Source organism: Lipotes vexillifer, unplaced genomic scaffold (assembly GCF_000442215.2).
Source record: "Lipotes vexillifer unplaced genomic scaffold, Lipotes_vexillifer_v1.1 scaffold108, whole genome shotgun sequence".
NCBI classification, from domain to species: domain Eukaryota; kingdom Metazoa; phylum Chordata; class Mammalia; order Artiodactyla; family Lipotidae; genus Lipotes; species Lipotes vexillifer.
The window spans coordinates 1,293,803-1,315,667 of NW_006781176.1; the positions used below are offsets into that span (position 1 = coordinate 1,293,803).

Below are 21,865 nucleotides of genomic sequence, written 5' to 3' on the forward strand. Positions count from 1 at the left end.
TGTCCCCTGCATCGGCAGGCGGACTCTCAACCACTGCGCCACCAGGGAAGCCCTATATTTTTTATTGTAAAAGAAATTCCCATTTTTTCAAAAAAGTATTTTAAATACGCAAAACTTAAAGAAGAAAATAAAAGGATAATCCATCACCCACATATAACAACTATTAATTTTGCCGATCACTTTTAAGTTTCTTCTTTATGCATAGTTTCATACTGAGTAGAAAAAATAATGTATAAGTTTACATATTTTTTGTTTAACATTAGAGCATAGTTTTCTCTTGGTTATATAAATATTCTTCCAACGGTGATTGTAATTAGCTGCAATATATATCATAGCATAGTTAAACTGTATTTACTTAACCAGTGTTGGACATTTAGATGGTTTCATCTCTGCTTCTTAAAATTTGTTAGCATTTAGGATTATTTTGTTAAAACAAATTTCTAGAAGTAAATTTACAGGGTCAAAGAGGATGAAGTTTTTAAAACTTTTCATACGTATTGTCAAATTGTTTTCTAAAAGTTTATTCCAAGTTTTACTTTCACCAGCAGTGTATGAGGGCATATGTCTCACCACACTTCCACAGCATCGAATGACAGAATTTAAAAATGTCTTATTGTGTTAAAAAGGATGCCTTATTATTTTATCGCTAATTATTTATTGTATTGATTATTCTGCTATTTTTGCTGCAAGAAAGTAGTTGCAAGTCTAGCCATACCTGTATAGAAATATGAAACACTTGCCTTTCAGTTTTTGCCATTTGAGATGCTAATACAGTGAATGTCTCCTCTAGCCTTCATACACCGAATTTGACATCAGTGGCAATGTCCTCGCTCTGATCTTCAATCAAGGAATGATCTGGTAAGCCAGCTGTGGACAGTTTATCACCTGAAGAAAGCCTCCAAGATCATTTTTGCATGAAGCACTGTAGCCTGGTGTTAGAGAAGTCCACAGTCTGTATCTAACTCAACATTTGTCTTTTTGCAAAGTGAATGGCTATGAAGAGTTTACTTTTTTTCCCCATATTTTAAATCTTAATTCTAAAAGACATCTGCCTGTTTTGCAGAGCACTCCTTCATCAAATACTGGGAGTTTAGGTTCTGGCTTCTAGATTATTTGTAGGCTTTTTATAGTTTCATATCCTGTGATACTAGGATCTGACAGTGAAACATTAGTGATCCCATTACCCCATGTTAAGAATGAAAGAAATTAGTGTAAGGTCTTTCCAAGAAACTTATTTTATTTGCAGTCACTATTGAATATGTTTTAAATGGAATTTATAGCTACTTTAAAAACTATTAGCTTACCAAATCCAGTAGTTTATAGAGATGAAATACATGTTTTAGGAAGGTTTAGTTAGAAATATGATCTTTATTTAGTAATTTGTTTCATGGGGCCATTTGCACATCGGAATTATTTCTTTTAACATACAAAGGATTGTTATATCTTTTATTAAATGAAAGCATTTTCACTGTAAACTTTGACAGGTTAAGATGAGTTGATACAGTAGAAACGATTTTTGACTTTAAAACTTGAATCATAGCAGGAGATTCATCTGTGGACCGTGTGTCTTGAAAATCTGTCAGTCTTAACTAAGAACACCCCAACCCACAAGCAGTTACAACTGAGCTTCTTTATCCCATTGACACAGATCTAATATTGTGCCAATCACACCATTGTCCTAGGTACAAGTACTAGTTACTGGGGTCACTTTTTGTGCAAGCTTCATATATTACTCAACTCCTTTAACCATAGCTAGTCTGAATTGTTAAACCTTTGTGAGAGCAAACCTCTCTGCAAAGGTTAAAATGATCTTGCTTCAGTAATATAAAGACCACAGTCAAGGGCCTCATCATCCTGCCTTGGGGCCTGTCAGATTTCTGTGCCTCACTAGGTCAATCAATACGAAGAGAAGACTATAAAAAGATCTTCCTCTCCATTGTCAGGTATGTTTAAAAACGTGATTCCTGTTCCCTTGCTTTCTAAATTTTACAGGTTATGGCTTATATGTCCAGAGAGTCATTAAGGAGTGAAATGCATCCTTTCTTCTCCAAGCAGGGAGGAAAGTCAAGGTGGCTCAACATGTGACTATCACCAGAGATAGCAAAGGGCTCAGCTTCCAGATCTTTCATTTCCTGTAGGGGATTCTGCTGTCATGGCAGAAAATGGCTAACAGTGCTACTGGAGTAATGAGAAACCACTGCCTTATATCAGTTTTAAAACTCCCTGGCTCTTATGCAGAGTGTCATAAATCCCTCAGGCCTGGCGTGGCGCCATTTGTGCAGACATATGCTGCATGTCTATTTCTTGTTCTTTCATAGTGAAGACAACAGATTGGCCTAGAAATTTGTTTTCATTGTCAGCAAAACTCTTATAATTGTGTCTTGATTTGTTTCACTTTGTAATTTTGCACCTATTTAGTCCACTGTTGTTCATATTGAAATTCTTAAATATCTAAACAATCTTCTCCAGCTTTCTCATGGGCAGGCCCATCATCAAAATCTTTGCAGTATCATTACACTATCACTTTCTATGTATTCAACCTTCAGATATTGGTCAAATATTGCTTCCGGTTAGTTTAAAGAGGACTTTAGAAAGGGATTGTGTTTTTTGAGTGTACTAAGATATTCACACACTTCCCAGAGTTCTAGAAGCAAAATATTGAATAACTGTTATTCCCCTTCAGGTCAACCCTTTGTACAAATGGTCTTTTCCTAACTGCCAGGAAGTTGGTGACAGGGTAGGGATGCGGTGTGGGGAGTGTGTAGTCTAGGTTTAGAAGGCTCCCTTGTACTCACACATGTAATCCACTATTTTATGAGGCATAAGGATCTGATGCCTAAGTATGGCCATTTGCTACAGAAATGATCAAAAGAGGATGGAGATTTTGTGTTCAATTTTATTGGTTTGTGACTGGAGACATTCAATAACTGCTTTAGGAGTTTCTGAGTAATGAAGGTTATTTACACCGATGTTATTAAAGTCAAACAATTATAGGTAACATCCATTTTTTTAATGAATTGGCTGATATGATCAGTAAAACTATATTATACACGTCTTTTTAAAATAGCCTAGGTTTTGTAATCATATTTTTAAATGATGAGAGCATATCATATCTCTACTCTATCAGAGCAGGATGTAGCTGAGGCAGAGCACACACAGTGAGAAATAATATAGGTTTAGACGTTGTTCCAATGCTGTCTCCTGTATCTCCCTGCCAGTCTTGTCACTTTCTGCTACCTCATTCTCTCACTTGATCAAATGTGAATAATTTACCTGACACGTACCGTGTCACTGGAACAATAAGAAGAGCTAAATAAAAGAAGCTTTGATTTGCTTTGATCTTCTTGGAAGAAAAGCATTTTATAAGCCTAAGGTATTACAATGATCTTCAACTGGCAGATGACGGGATCAAGTCTGGCTAAGGGACTTAGTGAGCTGAGCTGATTAGTGAGTCATGGGGCAAAGACAGAATGAGCTTTAAGATTCAGATATCACTGTGTCTGGATCTCTTTTTCTAGGATAATGTTCTTGAGTCATTTGTTCAAAATGCCTATGTGATATTTATTTTGAAATTCTGAAATTTATCTATAGATGCACTTATATATATGAGTGTACATATGTGTGCATACAGATAAACAACGCATGCCTATGTATAGGTACACATATATGTGGCTTTAGGCAAAACTGTATCTTAGGATAGACTAGGTTGTGTAGCAATTAAATACAAACCCCCAAATCTCAGTGGCTTAGAAAAGGAAAAGTTTATTTCTTATTTACTCCATGTGTCCAATGTGAGTTGGTAAAGGACTGTGCTCATGTTAATTACTCTCACTGTGGAGTCATAGACTGTGTGATAGAATAGGATCCATCTGGAACAACACTGGTCAGAGCAGAGAGAGAAGAGAACAAAAAACCCTACAGCACTATTAAAGTTTCCATCCCATAGTGAGACACTTCATTTTTATCTCTATTTTACTGGCCAAAACAAATCACATGGCCAAGCCTGACTTTTAGAAGGGGGCAAGCACAGTCATCTGCAAGCATTTTACATTACAGACATTGGCATTTGGGAATATAATCTAGAGCTTTGTAATTCTGGCCCCTCAGCTGGGACTGTCACTCACTTACCTTCTCATGTTTCTGGGGTTCCAGATTCTCTCTTGCTATCCTGTAACCAAGATACACAGTATTGTTCCAAAGTTTACCCTCATTAAAAAAAAAACTAATGAACTTTATATCTTAGAGAAGTTATAGGTTCACAGCAAAATGGAGTGGAAAGTACAGAGTTCCCATATACCCCCTGTCCCCACCCACGCACAGCCTTTCCCACTGTTGACATCTTCCACCACGCTGTACATTTGTTGTCACTGATGAACCTACATGGACAAATCATCATCACCCAAAGTACATACCATTTTTTTAATAGTTTAACTTTCTACAAAATCTATGGTCAATTCAGTATGTTAAATGGTTTTCAGATCTGTTGTATGGAAACCTATCAACAGCACAGCACAAACTGTAGCAGGTTAGCACTTTTCAATGAAATGGTTTAATGTTGGATTTTGCACAAGTGCAATTATAGCCGAAACTAACTTTCATCTAACTCAACCCCCCGCCCTCCGTAATATACCAAATTTACATTGGATTGATTTAAAAAATTATTCTTCATAACCGGGAAATATAACATGCAAACCCTAACTAGAATTGCTGAAGGTTTTATTTTATTTGGGACAGTTTAAAAGATAGGATTCTGCTTATACTTCTGAAATAAGTGTACATGTATCCTCTTTTGAGTTTCGGATTAATAAATTGCCATTATGGTGCTTTATGGTGCTGATGGATTTTCTCATCAAAGAAAATTCAAATTTATTTTGTTGAAATAATAAGCACTGAAGCCATCAAGTAAGAGTGACCTCACCCAATGGTTCCTGTTTAAAAGCGGCATTTTAAAATACTTTTTAAAAATCTCATGTACAGATCAGTGGATTTCCTGGACAAGCTAAAATAAGAAAGTAAACAGATAAACTAAATTAAATGGATGTGTCAAATTTTCATTTCATAGACACATAAAGCTTGCAATTGAATATCAACAAAACATAGTATCTTATGAGGCACAAATACATAATTCCCATTGGCTCTAAAATACCATAACAGCCACAAATAGAAAATAACATCAGAAAAACTTACTTTAACATTTTCTCTTTCATTAAGTAAAAATTAATTAGCTATGACAAAATAATTAATGCACATGTGCAGTTTATTTGAATATAATGGGTGATTTTAAGGGTTAATTATAAAAGGAGATAAATTTTTATTTTTTAATTTTTAAAATTTTGGGGGGAAGTTTTTTTTAAAGCTAAATTTTTAGATATATTAATGATATGAATATTAGGGGAAAGTAAATTTTTTTTACAAGTAGAAGAGAGAAGTAGAACAAATGTAATACACTGTTTGGTCTGTTGTAGTTTAAATTTACTAATGATAAGTGGATATAATTAGCGACCAGCAGAGTTTCTGTGAAAGACTTAAGTACACAATATCTGCAATAATGGGGAAGATGGTAAAATGTGTACAGGAGATGGAAATAGAATTAATTAAGTGTATTAACATGAAGGGTTTATGTGATTGAAAGTGGCAAACACATTTTCTGCCTTTGGCAAATAAGCATGATGTAAAATAAATACGGACCGTGTGACGTTGTTGGGGAGTGAAGCTCCGTGGTGAGCAGAGCTCTGTTTTTCTTTCCAGGATGGGCTCCTTCTTCGCTCCCAGCCTCCCAGGCATCAATATCCTTCGGCTCCACACATCCATGTACTTCCAGGGCTGGGCTGTGATGTGTTGCAACGTTCCTGAGGCCAGGGTCTTCAAAGCTTCCAGATCGAATAACTTCTATCTGGGAATGCTGTTGCTCATCCTCTTCCTGTCCACCATGCCCGTCCTGTACATGATCGTGTCCCTCCCACCATCTTTCGACTGTGGCCCCTTCAGGTTCTTGCCTTTGCAATTTCTTTTGGGCAAAGTTTTCTTTCAGGGGTGGAGATGGGAATGGTCACTCGTTGTATAAGCTATTTTTTTTTTTCCCCCAAACAGTGACATTTTGGTCTGTAGGAATTGAGCTCTTTTAGATATTCAGGCTCATTATGTGACATGGAAATTCTTAAGCAAGATCCATCGATTGATATTTTTTCACTTGGCAATCATAAAAGGGAAAATAACTGCTCCAGGCTCTGTCCGTGTAAAATATGTACACTGAATCTGAGCTATTTCTGTATAAGGAGATAGCGAAGAGCAAGGTTTGATTACACTAGTCTGGATATGAACATTTTCCTGATGCTAGGTCATCTCATTCAGACATTGGAAGCTATTGTTATTTTTCACATGAACCACCTAATTGAAAAAATGAAAGAGGAAGGAAGGGAAGGAGGGAGGAAGGAAAAAAGAAAGATGACTCCACAAGCTACCTAGGAAATGGGATCATTATTAGATAATAATGAATATAAAGAGGGTCACATAATTTATAATCCAAATCTACATGCTAGGAAAAAAATTAAGGATGTTCCTCATGTATATTCTCCTCAAATAACAAGAATAAATCACACAAGTCAGTAATAAAGAGTCAAGAAGGCTCTTTGATCCAACTTAGAAATATACTTTTCTACAGTTCTCTATGACAGCGTTCCCTGTGACACTTACCAAGAAAGCAAAATTTCCAGATCTGGAGGATTGAGATTTCATTCTACCACAAGTCCGCCCAAGAATCTCTACATATTGAGTCACTGATCAGCGTGCATTTCTACTTTTCAGTGGGAAAATGTGAATACAAAAAGCCATGTGAATGACAAGCATGATGCAATAGTGGACATGTATAATTTCTCCTTCATGCTGTCAGACCCAAGTTTAAATTAAAGTCAAAATATTCTTTGCTCACAGACTTAAGTATAAGAGAAGCATTTTCATTCCAATAATAGTCTGTTATTACTGCTTTCCTGGACACAAAGAAAGAAAATGTTAAGCCTACTGATTGTGCAAAAGCAGCTGGAGTTCTGTCATACATATTCAGGAAGCTGAAGTTGACAAGTCCTGTTCCCCCGCCCTACCCAGGTCGGGGGAAGTAAATAATGCAGACAGTGACATCTGGAGGCTAAATATGAAACTACAGTTTTGAAAGAGCAATTGGTCTTAATAAAGCTCAGGGTACAAAGTTCAAGAGACAAGTCATCTAAAGACTTTAGTTAATTGCAAATTACCCACACAACTAAATATCCAGGATAAGTTTTAGATGTGCTTTTAACTTTTTAATTGGAAGTGGGTCCTTCTCAGAAAAACATATCAAAGGAACTTAGTTGTCTGCCAGGGAAACCCCACAAGGTCAACACGGAGCTGGGTGGTGGTAACAAAGGTCCATTGATACTAAAAATATCATTGCGCTAGTCATGTACAATGACTGCACAATTTTAGCTTTTTGCATCCTAACTCCTTTGCCTCTCTTTAAATCACACTGAGTTACTATGATTTTAATGAATAAAACTTAGTCTGTGTCTAACACATAGTATCTGACTTTGACCAACTGTTTCCTAATTGGCAAACTTTGGCAGATGAGCAGCATGTATATCACTATTTTGAGATCAAGGAAATTTAAATATTTTCAGTAGAGTGTTGGGAAAGGGGTATCTCTGTCCTATTTAGATAGTCTGTTGTTCCTGGAGCAAAAGAGTGTATACTTGGTTTATTCTCTAGATTTTAAAGCTTTAAGCATTGTTCTGCCTTGGTAGTGAGGTGAGAAAGGATATATTAGTAGGAGACTCATGACTTGCCATCCTTTTGGACCCTGAGTTTGAGGTGGTTTGACCAGCCTGCCTAGTGAAGTGTATCTGACCCTACTTGGCACCTGGGTGGGCAGCAAATTGGTAAACTAGCGTTTGAGGTAGGTTAATAGGGACAGCACAGTAATGGCCAGGCTCTCCCAGGTGCATGTATGTTTTCAGGTGCGGTGGCTACAATACCTTAGAAGACCCATTCTGCAAAGCACTTTGATGAGATAGTCTAGCTTGTTCTGGTTTCATAAGAACTGGCTAGGGAGGGTGAATTTTCCAGAAAATTATTCCAGTAGGCTATTAAGTGGATTTACCTTAACAGTTTGACAATTAAAAAACTATTTCTTTGGTGTCCAGATGAAGAAAATTCTTCTAATTGCTCTACCACATCTCCTGACACTTGGTGTTTCTCCCCCAGCTCCCTCACTAATAATTCTGAACAATTTGTAGTTCTCTAGGTTCTCACACACCTCCCTGCTAACATTATGGTAATTATAACTTCATGTATTTTCATCTAACTGCAAAGGTAATATGTGTTGATCCTAGAAAAACCAGAAATTATAGACATTTTCGCATGAAAATAAACACTAACCAAAGACCTGAAATAACAACTCTCAACATTTTTTTGGCATTTTGTATTCTGGTTTTCTTCTTATGCAGATTTTTAAAATAACTGAGATCATATAATATGTATAGGTTTATATTATATCGTGACACTGCTATTACATTACTCACTTGATGTGTTGATTTTTCTTAATAGTGTAGCTGACTTTTAGAGGTTAGGGACAGAATATTTTCATCTCTGTGAGTCAAAACACAGTAGAGTGTTGGCCAGTAATTTGAGTTAATGAATGAACAATGACTGTTTGTTGTACACTAAGCACTAGAGGAGATGTAGGTGTACATTGGGCATTGATTCTGGCCAGGTGGACCTTTCAGTCTGGCTGAAAAGACAGACAGAGACTATTCTAATTAGGGTGGATGGAGCTATGCCCAAGAGAGCTATAGATTAAGTTCAGTAACATTTCACTTGGCTGTATACTTGCAACAGGCTGGAAAGGACTTCTGGGACTATGCATATTTTAGTTCACCCGTCAGAAAAAGGGAGTGCCAGGATTTGTAGATGCTTCTATAGTTTGCGTATAATAAAAGATCTGGACTCCTGGTAAGAGACCTGTCCTGGAAAAGGCACCCAAGAATCCTCAGAGATACTAATAACTTCACATTTCTCATACACTGGATGCAAAGAAGACCTTTGTGGGTAGGGATGATTTTGTAAAATTCCGGTTCCCTCATTCTGACATTCATCAAACTCAGCCCTAGAGGCTGGAGAAGTGGGGTGGATTGTCTCATTTTTTCTCATCCTCCTTGCCTGTCTCCTCATTCTGGCTGTATTCCATATTGTCAAGGTGAAGCATGGTCAGCTAGAATGGATGAGGAATGAGAAACCTTAGTGTAATAGGTTGATATAATCTTAAATTGTCAGTAAGCTTCATCCCCCCTTATGTATCATAGGTCTTGCTAATTAGTGTGTAGATCTATAATTTGTGAAGCAAAACTTATACCTCTGTAGTCCAGTGACTCCTGACAAGATACTTGAAGTCACTCTCAGTCTATTAAAAGATACTGGAGAGAAAAAAAAATCTGATCTGGAACTTGTGGGTCATGTTCAATTAGTAGTTGTCATTATGTACAAAGGTCAAAAAACAAAAGTGAAGCCAAAATATTTTACTCAGTGCTATGCCAACCTTTATTCTCATGATACATACAAATTGCTGATAAATAATGCAATATCTTTTCTGAAAAGTACATCATTGTATAGTAGAATCAATATGTATATACAGAAAAAAATAATTTGGCATGATGGGTGTTACCTGATAATGCCGAATATTATATACTAAGTTAAGACAGACATCCTGCTCTCATTTCTCTAGTTTATAGGGGCTGAGAACAAACTCACTAAGGACCTTTGCTTTTTAGGCTTGTTTTCTTTCTCTTCCCATTTTCTGTTCTTAGCTGGTACTCATTAGGGCCCGTCCAGAAGAAATACTGAGAGAGAAAGGATTCAGCATTCAGTGCAGTTACCTATTAATAGCTCAGATGAAAGAGGTCTGGTGGAAAATGAGATAGAAGCTATAACATGGAAAGAGATATTAGATTATTTGTGGATTTTATTCCATTAAGCTATTCCTTATGCTCATTTCCAAGGCTAATTAAAAAAACTGAGCACACTGTTTGTTCAGCCCAAAGAAAGTATTCTCATATAAGAACCAGCTGCTGAGGAGTAGACTTACAAGCTATTTATAAAATATATTTTCATACATATATAAGGTATATTTATATTTTATATAGTATATTTGTTCCCAAGTAACCCAAATCTTAGAAATATAGCTTTAAAAAATCTTCTCCTGGAGGGAAGAGATAAATTGGGAGATTGGGATTGACATATACACTGCTATATATAAAATAGATAACTAATAAGGACTTACTGTATAGCACAGGGAATTCTACTCAATATTCCATAATGACCTCTATGGGAAAGGATTCTTAAGAAGAGTGGATATATGTATATGTATAACCGATTCACTTTGCAGTACACCTGAAGCGAACACAACACTGTAAATCAACTATACTGCCAAAAACAAATTTTTTTTTAATCTTCTCCTAATGCTGTGGTTAATTTCCTAACTGCTTTGACTATGTGTTTGTGTTGGCATAACATTTCTCATATCTTATCCATATGTTGACAGTATGAGGCCGAAGTGTCAGGAGTTGTAGCTAAACATCAGATTTCTAACCTGAATGAGTACTTAGGCAGTGTCTGAGAAAATTTTCTAGTTTTCTTGCTATAAACATAGTTTTTACATCTTGCTATAAACATCGTTTTTACATCTGTTTTAAATGAACTTCTCTCCTTTTTTTTTCAGTGGCAAAAATAGGATGTTTGAAGTCATTGGAGAGACACTGGAACATGATTTTCCAAGCTGGCTGGCAAAGATCTTGAGACAGCTTTCTAATCCCGGATTAGTTATTGCTGTTATTTTGGTTATGGTGTATGTGCTTTCCCTCCTCATAGAAAGAGCCTTTGTAATGTTCTTCCTGCGCCTTTTAAGTTTCAGCGTTTTCAACTCTCTTTCTCCCCAGGGGTTGTGCTGTAACCTAACCAATTCAGCACTGATTACGTGGTGGTGAGAGGCTAAAATTCATGAGCCATATTCTGATCCTGTTGCATGTAATTTACAGCCATCTGCATCTGTCTTTGCCTGCCTAGGATTATAAGATTTGTTCCCAAGTAACCAAAATAATTATCAGTAAACAGCTACAGCAAGGGAAACATAAACACTAAATCTAATCAGCACATCAAGCTTCCTCCCCACCCCCCCTGACCTCCACCTTTTTTCCATACAGCATATGGCTGTGAATACACAGAAGTGATGAGCCTCTAAGTTAATATTCCCCTTGAGGGCCCTATAGGCTATATTTCAGGGCTAAAGGCTTAAGGGGTCTTAAAAATTACCCTGTCCTTCTTCCTAGAAGGCCATTAATAACTATGTCTGCCCATGATGATAGAATCAGAGGACCAGAAGGGTCTTGGAAAGGTCACTTAGTCTATCCTTTCGAAGTCAGAGATGATATCCAAAGGGGAACTTGAGAGGGGTCTTTTGTTCCCGTATTACTTTCATTGGTTTCTGAGTCTTGGCCACCACAGGTAAACTTACATTCTAAGCAAAAAAAAACAAAAACAAACAAACAAACAAACAACAACAACAACAACAAAATATATATATATATATATATATATATATATATGCTTCCTATGGAAGAGCTACAAAAAGTGCCCCAGTCCTTCCTTTCAAACCCCAAGGCCTTCCTAAATAAAAAGTCTAGAGCTGCCACTGATCTCGATCAAGGAGGGCAAGTATGAAGTCACCCTCGTGGGCACTTTAGTGGAACAAAGCTGACACAAAGGGTTGGATTTGTTTAAATAAAGGTAAAACTAGGAAATCTCAGGGAGAGATTGGGAGAGAAATCCCAGTGGTTTAAGTAAATGAACTGGGTTCTGGGCCAAGTTGTTAGGATCGTCTCTGTGATGGTCGTGGTCACAAGCCACATCAGTGAGGGCAGGTGTCATCTTCAAGTTTATAAATTAAGAAACTGACTTGGAGGAGGGAAGGGATTTTTCCCTCAGTGAGAATACATCAAAAATGACAATAGTAGGGCTTTGACAGTAAATCCAGCACTCACCCCTTTACACCATGATGCCTTCTTTGAGGGAGAGCTAATAGCCTGTAGGGTTAATTAAATAGTAAAACAGATTATTTTATGTAGTACAGAACCTTGATCATGGGGTGCCGTTAAGAATCTGATAGTAAATCTCTGGTGCAGATGTGTTAGAAAATGACTTGCTGGATGCAGCATGTTTCACCAGATGGTCCTGGAAGTGATTTTCCTTCTTAATGTTTTTACGATATAGTGGCTTTTGAGAGCATGGCTTTTAGGAGTCAAGGCCTTTTCGTGGTAAAAAGGAAGTCTTGTTTTAAAACACACACACTCAAAACAATGTCAGATTTTATGACTATATTCTTGATTTATTGAGAGAGATTTATTTTTAAGCAAAGGAGCAACATTGTTCTAATGCCACTAATTAAAGATTTAATAAGCTGCCCCAGGGGTATGGAAGAGGAATGAACACTGCCTTTGTTCCAGGCACGATCCATATATTAACTCATTTAATTTCCACAATAACCTTAAGAAGTTGGCCTCATTAATCATATTATTGAAAGCACATGGAAGATCTGCCCCAAATCAAATGGCTAATAGGTAAATTCAAACCCATATCTTTTTATTCCCCACCACTTATTTCCCACCTACTCATTTACAGCACCAGACACTGAGTTCAGGCTGAGTGGAAATGCTCAGAACTGGAAGCCTCTTGTCAGAGATGGTCCACACCCAGGTTTGGCACACTTTTCCTTAAAGGACCATATAGTAGTTACTTCAGGCTTTGTGGTCCAAGAGGCAAAATTGAGGATATTATGTAAGTACCTATGTAACTATTTTAAAATGTAAAAACCAATCTTAGTTAATGGGCCATACATAACAGGCTGGGAGTCAGGTTTGCCCCAGAGACCATAGTTTGACAACCCCTGATATAGACTGTCTAGAGGGAAACTGGCATGATATAAGGTCAAATAAATGTCCCACAAGGATGATTTTAGTTCTGACGTTCTGATTTAAAACCCGAAATTCAGCTTATTACTGATTTGATTTTTCAAATACTGAGGTCTCATCTTCAGCACATTATGGTACCCATACAGTTGGCTTGGATTTTTTTTTTTATTAATTAATTTATTTTTGGCTGCGTTGGGTCTTTGTTGTATGGGCTTTGTCTACTTGCAGCTAGCGGGGGCCACTCCTCGCTGCGGTGTGCTGGCTTCTCATTGCGGTGGCTTCTCCTGTGGCGGAGCATGGGCTCTAGGCACGTGGGCTACAGTAGTTGTGGCATGCAGGCTCACTGGTTGTGGCTCACAGGCTCCAGAGCACAGGATCAGCAGTTGTGGCACACAGGCTCAGTCACTCCATGGCATGTGGGATCTTCCTGGACCAGGGCACAAACCCGTGTCCCCTGCATTGGCAGGCGGATTCTTAACCACTGTGCCACCAGGCAGTCCTTGCTTGGCTTTTTAATACCTTTAATTAGAGAATGTTTACAAGCATTTTGAATTTCCCCAATGAATCATATTAAATCAGCTTGGTTGGTTTTTGGGTAACTGAGTAGAGTTTGAGCTAGTTCCCTGCAGGTGGTTTCATTCCTTTGGAGACTAAAAATTGATCTACGAAGAATACTCATTGAAGGTGCATCTCAAGGTAGAAAAAAAATGATAGATAAATAGAGAATTACAGAATTGCAAATGACTTGTGAGGTCTTTGAGTTCTTCCTCCAAATGCCGGCACTTTTCTAAGAAAACCCTTACAATACACAGACACACCATATTTATTGAACACCTAATTCATGCCAGATATTACACCAGATGCTTTCATGTATGTAATTTCATTCAAAATCCTATCACTTGTATAAGAAATAAACCCAGCGGAAACGATATCAATAATCCTGTTGCTAGCAGCAGGTGGCTCATAAAGCTTATGATCTGGCATGCTGGTGAGTAGGGGAAATGTGTTCAGTAACCAGTTATTTGCAATAAAGGGCAATGCCAGTTACGTTTTTTTTTTGCGGGGCGGGTATGCGGGCCTCTCACTGTTGTGACCCCTCCCGTTGCGGAGCACGGGCTCCGGACACTTAGGCTCAGCGGCCATGGCTCACGGGCCCAGCCGCTCCGCGGCATGTGGGATCCTCCCGGACCGGGGCACGAACCCGCATCCCCTGCATTGGCAGGCGGACTCTCAACCACCATGCCACCAGGGAAGCCCCGTGTTTTTTTTTTTTTAATGAATTCTTTCTTTGTTTTGCTTTGTGAAGATGAACATGTTTATTTTTGCAAAAATGTTTGGCTGGAATTTGCTCTTTTTAGAAATGTCACTTAAATGCCAGGACTATTCTTTTATGAAATAGTTTCTTGTGAAGGAGAGAGAAATGCAAACAATACATTCTATGGATGAAAAAGAGCCATGTTAATTAACTATGACGATGAGGATTATAGTCTTAGTTATAAAAGCCAAAGGAAGGAATTTAAAGTGGAAAGTCAGTTTCCTTTTTATTCTACACATTCCCTAAGCTTCAAGAGATTTTCTGTTCTCTTGGATGCCATTGGTATCGATTTGAAATGGTGTTTTCAATTATAACTTCAAGTGATGTTAGTACATTTCCAAGAAGAACCTAGATTAGGCAGTGAGGAACATCAGGCAGAGCCCTGGGCTGTGGAGGAGGAGCCTTGGGGGTCCAACTTCCCAGGTCCACCCCAGTTGCTGTGTAATTCTCAATGTACATCTTCACCTCTCTGTACTTCAGGCTTTTATCTACAAAAGAGGTTCAGAGTAGAAAATATCTTAAAGTCACTCCAGTGCCAATATTATAGGATTTAGTTAAAGTAAATTTAAGAAGAATCTTGAGGAACTGAAAAATACCATAAATTTTATTTTATTTTTTTTTAATTTAGTTTGACTATCTATTATCTCAATGCTACTTCAAAAGGCCAGAAGGCAGCAAATCTGGATCTAAAAAAGAAGATGAAACAGGTAGGATGCACTTTATTTCAGAGAAATATTTGTCTTTATTAATGTCAAGTAGTAGAAAACATCAGGAAATCTCACGTTCTTCTCTACTATTTTTTATTATGTAGCAAGCTTTGGAGAACAAACTGCGAAACAAGAAAATGGCAGCTGCACGAGCAGGTTTGAGCTATGTTATGTTTGCATTCTTTCTCCCCTACAAACAGTATGCTCTTCCTTTTTTTCCTCTCAAAATGGGGCATTTGATGCAGAGGAGCATTACTGCCCCAGCAAGTCACCCCATACTTTTTACTGTCCACCTTTTTAAGCCCTTTTCAGGCATCATATCCAGGGGGTTTGGTTGTTTTCCAGTGGGAGAAAGAAAAGAGAAAGAAAACTTCAGGAATATAAAAGTAGCAGTAGTGATAGAAAAGGGATCTTGCAAATTGACGGAAGATGAAGAAAACATCCATATACATAGTCATACAAAGGGCAGATACAGATGCCTAATCTCTCCTGCCCATTTTGACCATTTTTATACATAGATGGATACACTGGGAAGATGCTAATAGTATCCTCTAGGCTCATCACTGTTGCTTTCCCAGAGCCTTCTCTAATTCGTTAACCTCTCTTACTTTTTAACCTCTTTAATTTTTAAACTATTAGAATAAGGCATACTCTTATTTGCCAAAATTACTGACATGTTTTGCCTTCCACATGGAAAAGTGATGCCTAAGAAATTCAATAAAAATCTTTTCCAACTCTTCCCTCATTCCCAACTCTACAACTCTTTATATTAGTATGGCCTTTTTTCCCCCTGTAAGTAATAATAATAATTTTAAAAACTCAACCCCAATTAGTTTAAGTAGAAAAATGTATTGGTTCACACAAATGAACAGAAGAGTGGTATGTAAATCTTCTGGTCACATTTTACCCCAAGTTTAGAAGCAATCAGGATTGAACCCCATTTCTCTGTGGTTCTTTCAACACTACACTTCTTTTATGTTGGCCAGCCTTTACAGCAGCAAAAGTGGATGCAGCAACTTCTAATGTCGTGTCCTTAGATTATATTTGTCTTAGTTTTTTTTTTTTTTTTTTTTTTTTTTTTATTATTAAGCTACTTGTTTCTTAACTGCATTAATTTTTTTTCAGCTCTATTGGGGTATAATTGACTAATAAAATTGTAACACATTTGAAGTGTATAATGTGATACACACATACATTATGAAAGGATTCCCACCTCCAGTTAATTAATACATCCATCACCTCACATATTTACTTTTTTTTTTTTTTTTTTTTGGTGAGAACGCATAAGTTCTACTCTTTTAGCACATTTCAATTATACAATACAGTGTTACCAACTATAGTCACTATGTTGTACATTAGATCCTCAGATGATATTCATCTTATAGCTGAAAGTTCTGTACCCTTTTACTAACCCCTCCCAATTTCCCCAACCTCATATCTCTGGCAACCATCATTTTACTCTGTGTTTATGAGTTCCACTCTTTTGTTAAAGCTTCCACATATGATACCATGACATGTTTGTCTTTCTCTGTCTGGCTTACTTCACTTAACATAATGCCCTCCAGGTTCGTCCATATTAAATGGTAGTACTTCTTTCTTTTATAAGGCTGAATAATATTCTATAGTGTCTGTGTGTGTGTGTGTGTGTGTGTACACACACACCACATCTTCTTTATCCATTCGTCCATAGATGGACACTTAGGTTGTTTTCATACCTTGGCTGTTGTGAATAATGCTGCAATGAACATAGGAATACAAATGAATGATTTCATTTCCTTTGCTGGATTGCTGGATCACATGATAGTTCTGTTTTCAGTTTCTTGCAGAACCTCCATACTGTTTTCCATTGTGACTGCACCAATTTACATTCCCACCAACAGTGCACAGCGTCCCCTTTCTTCCCATCCTCATCAGCATTTGCCATCTCTTGCCTTTTTGGTAATAGACATTTTAACATGTGTAAGGTAATACCTCATTGTGGTTTTGATTTGTGTTTTCTTGATGACTAGTGATGTTAAGCAACTTTTCATGTACCTATTGGCCATCTGTATGTCTTCTTTGGAAAAATGTCTATTCAGATCCTTTGACCATTTTTAAATTAGGTTATTATTATTATTATTTTTCTATTGAGTTATATAAGTTCCTAATATATTTTGGATATTAACGCCTTATCGGATATGTGGTTTAAAAATACTTTCTTCAATTCTCTAGGTTGCCTGTTCATTTCATTTATGGTTTCCTTTGCTGTACAGAAGTTTTTTTGTTTAATGTAGTCCCATTTGTTTCTTTTTGCTTTTGCTGCCTTTGCTATTGGTGTCAAATCCAAAAAATCATTGCCAGGAAAAATTGCAAGAGCTTTTCCTCTAAGTTTTCTTCTAGGCGTTTTATGCTTTAAGGTCTTATATTCAAGTCTTGAATCATTTCGACTTGATTTTTGTGTATGGTGTAAGTTTAATTCTTTTCCATGTAGACGTCTAGTTTTTCCACCATCATTTATTGAGGAGATTATCCATTTTCCATTGAATATTCTTGGTGTTTTGTCAAAAATTAATTGACCTTATATGCATGTGTTTATTTGGGGCTCTCTATTCTGTTCCATTGATCTTTGTGTCTGTTTTTATGCAAATACCATATAGTTTGGATTACTACAGCTTTGTAATATAATTTGAAATAAGGAAGTGTGATGCCTCTAGCTTTGTTCTTTCTCAAAATTGCTTTGGTTATTCGGGGACTTTTGTGGTTCTGTATAAATTTTAGGATTTTTTTCCTATTACTGAGAAAAATGCCATTGGAATTTTGATAGGGATTGCATTGAGTTTGTAGATTGCTTTGGGCACTATGGGCATTTTCACAATATTAATTCTTCCAATCATTAACACAGAGTATCTTTCTATTCATTTGTGTCTTCTTCAATCATTTATTAAAGAAATTTATTTGTGTCTTCTTCAATCATTATATAATGACCTTCTTTGTTTCTTGTTACAGTTTTTGGTTTAAAATCTGTTTTGTGTGATATAAGTAGAGCTATGCAGGTTTTTGGTTTCCATCTGCATAAAATATCTTTATCCATCCCTTCACTTTCAGTCTATGTATGTCCTTAAAGCTGAAGTGAGTCTCTTGTGGACATCACATAGTTGGAAGCATTTATGTCGCACATATCTGCAGTGCTTTTGTATTTGCTCTAGATTGGGACTATAACTTAATATTATCAAATTAGTATTTAGAACAGTGAATGAAATGTTCTGACTTCTAAGATCTGAATTCTAGTTAAGGCATATTATTACCTTTGTTTTAAATAATATAGTATTATTGCATGCTAGTTTACCTGATATTTTCCCATAATTTGTTAAAAATATGTATAACCTTTGTGAAGGCAAAGACTATATCTTATTTATCGTTGTTTCCTCAGGACTTAATATAGGACTTTATATATCAGTCACTCAATAAATACCTACTAATTATCTACTGGACAATTAGGAATTCTTTTACTGGAAAAATTTGAAATGAACAGATTTCTATACTAATTACATGAGCAGTAATGAATGAATAAACATTTCAAAAAGAGCAGAACTTTTATTCTCCTGTCTTTAGAATTTGTGAGGATTTTGTAAAATATAGAAATATTTGGCAACAAATATTATAGCAACCTGGAACACATTTGAAGGTATAGATTTCAGGCCACCTCATTCAGAACCATTGAGCACACTGAAATTTTTATTTACCTCTTCTTTATTTTCTTTCTCTCTTTATTTATTTATTTATTTATTTATTTATTTATTTATTTATTTATTTATTTATTTTGAACAGCTGCAGCTGCTGGAGGCCAGTAATTTTCATGGATATTCTGGAGGCCCAGAAGTATTCCTCATCATACTGTTCAAAACCAGTGACTTATGTGAAGGCCCAAGTAAAAAAAGAAGGATCTCTACCTTATTCCAAATTAGGGATTTGTTCCTGCACCACCACTTTCTCCCCTGAGCAAGTCCCCTCACATTTTCTTTAACAAATTGAGTTTAAAATTGTGTGTGATGGAGAAGTATGGATTACTGGCTTACTTGTTGGGTTAATTTAAAAACTTTTTACTCATATGGACTTTCATTTTATACATATCTTCTGCCTTAGTTTTCTTAGCCTGGAAACAGGAATATTTCACCTTCTGTTTTCTTCGAAGGTCAGAAATATCTTTATAAAGTATTCATTGTAATCATTCGTTAACTCACTTTTTTTTTTTTGAAATTAACATCTTGTTTTCCCTTTTCATTCTGTCTCCCCATCCATGGTCCCCACAAATATACACCCAAAACCTTTTTATTTGCTGCTGGATTCAGTATGAAAAGGAATGGGCTTTTTAGAAGAAAAATCTCACGGGTTATCTCTTCGGGCTTCTGAGAGGTACACATAGTTTAAACCATATCAAGAGGTTTATATTAGCAAGCTTTGACCTGAACTGTGTTTTCTCTTCCTGATGGGTCCCCACAAGTACCAGAGCCGGAGTCCATCGGGTCTGGGAAAGTACTGGTGACCCACGACTTACTATATATGGTGAGGTATGGTTCCCTAGTTGACTTTGGGGTTTAGCCTTTGCTATCTTCATTCCTCAGTGGATGGGTCAGTAGGAAGAGATTTTGTGTCAGTGTCCCTGACTAATACTCCAGCGTCTTCTCTGGACTGGACTTTAATTCAGTCAACTTGATTGGAACTTGGACTATTTCAGTGCTTTACTAGACCCTTCCCAGAAGCATATGTGCAAATTGTGGGGGAGTGAGTTTGTGATAAACACTGGGACCACACTGAGTGCATGACCACCAGGAACTACAATGAGGCCAGTACCTCTTAATCTGTTTACTAAATATTTATCAAACATTATGTGTCAAACGTTTATCAAACATTATATATCTTAAGTATCACCTGCACTCTAGATTTTCTCTACCACTTTTTGCCCTACCTGCTATATCCTTAGTTTCTAGCATCTTCCAGAATACTAGATACTAGAACTTGCAAACCTCTTTTAGGATCGAACAAAATTAATGATACCTTCCCACTCAGGGCAAGACTGTCCCTTTCTTCACAATGACACAGATATTATAGTACACTATCAGTATTCAGAAAAAAGATTTGCTTTCTCTTATTCTCTATTAAGTGCAATGTCTAACAAAATCCAGTTATTATTCTACCTTTTTCAGCTCTCTTCCAAAGTTAGGACATCTTGATGGACAAATAACCCTAGACCTCAGAGTTGGCATCACATGCTTAGTAGATGGGATGCAAACAAAGGAGTTTAGCCCACAATGGAAAACCAAGTTCCTGTGGAAAAAAACAAGGGAGTGCTTTAGCAGAGGGAATCCAATGCAATGTGGGTAAGATGGGAGTCTGATGACTTTACTGCCTCCCTTGAGTCAAAAATATGGACCTGGATAATATCCAGTTACAACTTTCTTTTGCCTTGTTTGGTTCACAAAAGTAAAAAAAGTGCTTCCACAATTCATTTGTAAAGAAATATATATTAAAAGAGTAAGTAAGCAGGCTTCAAAAACAAGAGACTTAAGAATGGGATGCGCAGATGTTCTCAGCTCTCAACTCAGATACGCACTTGATTTTTCAGAAGACACATTGAGACCTAAGAATATTTTTAAAAATAAACTGTAGTCATAGCCTTTATTCACATCTACTTCCTGCAAGAAGGAAACAGCATTATATGATGGTGACAAGATTTCTCAAGGCCCTATATGAGGTTTCTTTTTCTCAAAGTTCTCTTGTAATGGATTGCCTTGGATGGTCCAGCTGCCTTTCCAGGATGGGTCTTGGTGACTTAGTAATTATGAATAATGGAACAATGTATACATGAAATACTTGACCTCTTCTGGGAACTTAGGTATTATATAACACACATCTTTTTCATACACACCAAGAAGTTTTCATACAGCTCCTTGGTCATTTAAAAATTTATAATAGTGGTACATGTTCATTACAGCAAATTTAGAAATTTTTACTAGAATTAAAAAAGCAAAAGAACCTATAATTCCACCACCCAGAATAACTTCTGTTAACATTTTGGTGTATTTTTTTCTCAGATTCACACACACATACAGACTCAATAAAATATTTTGGATCATAAGATATATTTAGTCTTTATCCTACTTTCTTATTTAACATTTTCCCATGTCATAAAAATTACTTCAGAACATTTTTTAATGGCTACAAAATATTTTTTGATATTAATACAGCATAATTAGTTTATTCTACTGTTGTACATTTAGGTTGATTAAAGATTACATATTAACTTTAAATTTGGGTCCTTTCAGGACACATTTTTATGCAAAAGCATTAGTTTGTATAGACTTTTAAATCAACACATATACATTTGAAGACAGTTTTGGTCAATTTACTGATACAGTTATATTACTTTCTATTACTTTCCTGATTCAGAGCATTTAACCTTAATGTCACTAAATTTTCTTTTGATACTGTTTTGCTTATGGCTATATAGAAACTTTTTAGGAACCATCTCATTTGTTTTTAATCTTAAGGAACATATTTAAAATCTTTTTTTTGGAAGTCAAGTTTCACATGCTGAATCAAATTAAGTATCATTCACATATGATAACCAATACAAATTGCCACCTGGGAAATTAATGTTCTTTTCCTATTTTATTTGATTTACTAAAACTTTGGTCAAAGTTATTGTATTTATGTTTTTATTTGTTATTAAAGGCAACAGGCTCAAAATTATTTCTCAATTCAAAGAATATCAGAGTCCTTGATATTTTACTGGAAGTTTAATTTCTGTGCTGCTGCTGCTGCTGAGGCTCATATTTCTCAGGTTACCATCACTGTTCAAAAGAAAAGCTTGGATGCAT

General features: G+C 36.4%; 1 protein-coding gene across 1 annotated transcript in view; it reads left to right on the top strand.

Moving 5' to 3' along the window:
* The window catches only part of TMC1 (transmembrane channel like 1), a 103,012-nt gene extending 84,174 nt beyond the window's left edge, over window positions 1-18,838 (top strand). The window contains exons 14-19 of the mRNA XM_007454500.1: window positions 791-858; window positions 5,749-5,988; window positions 10,742-10,867; window positions 14,930-15,008; window positions 15,113-15,164; window positions 18,816-18,838. Of these exons, the coding sequence (XP_007454562.1) occupies window positions 791-858; window positions 5,749-5,988; window positions 10,742-10,867; window positions 14,930-15,008; window positions 15,113-15,164; window positions 18,816-18,838 (588 nt within the window). The remainder of the gene's footprint in view (window positions 1-790; window positions 859-5,748; window positions 5,989-10,741; window positions 10,868-14,929; window positions 15,009-15,112; window positions 15,165-18,815) is intronic.
* Window positions 18,839-21,865: the final 3,027 nt, after the last annotated feature.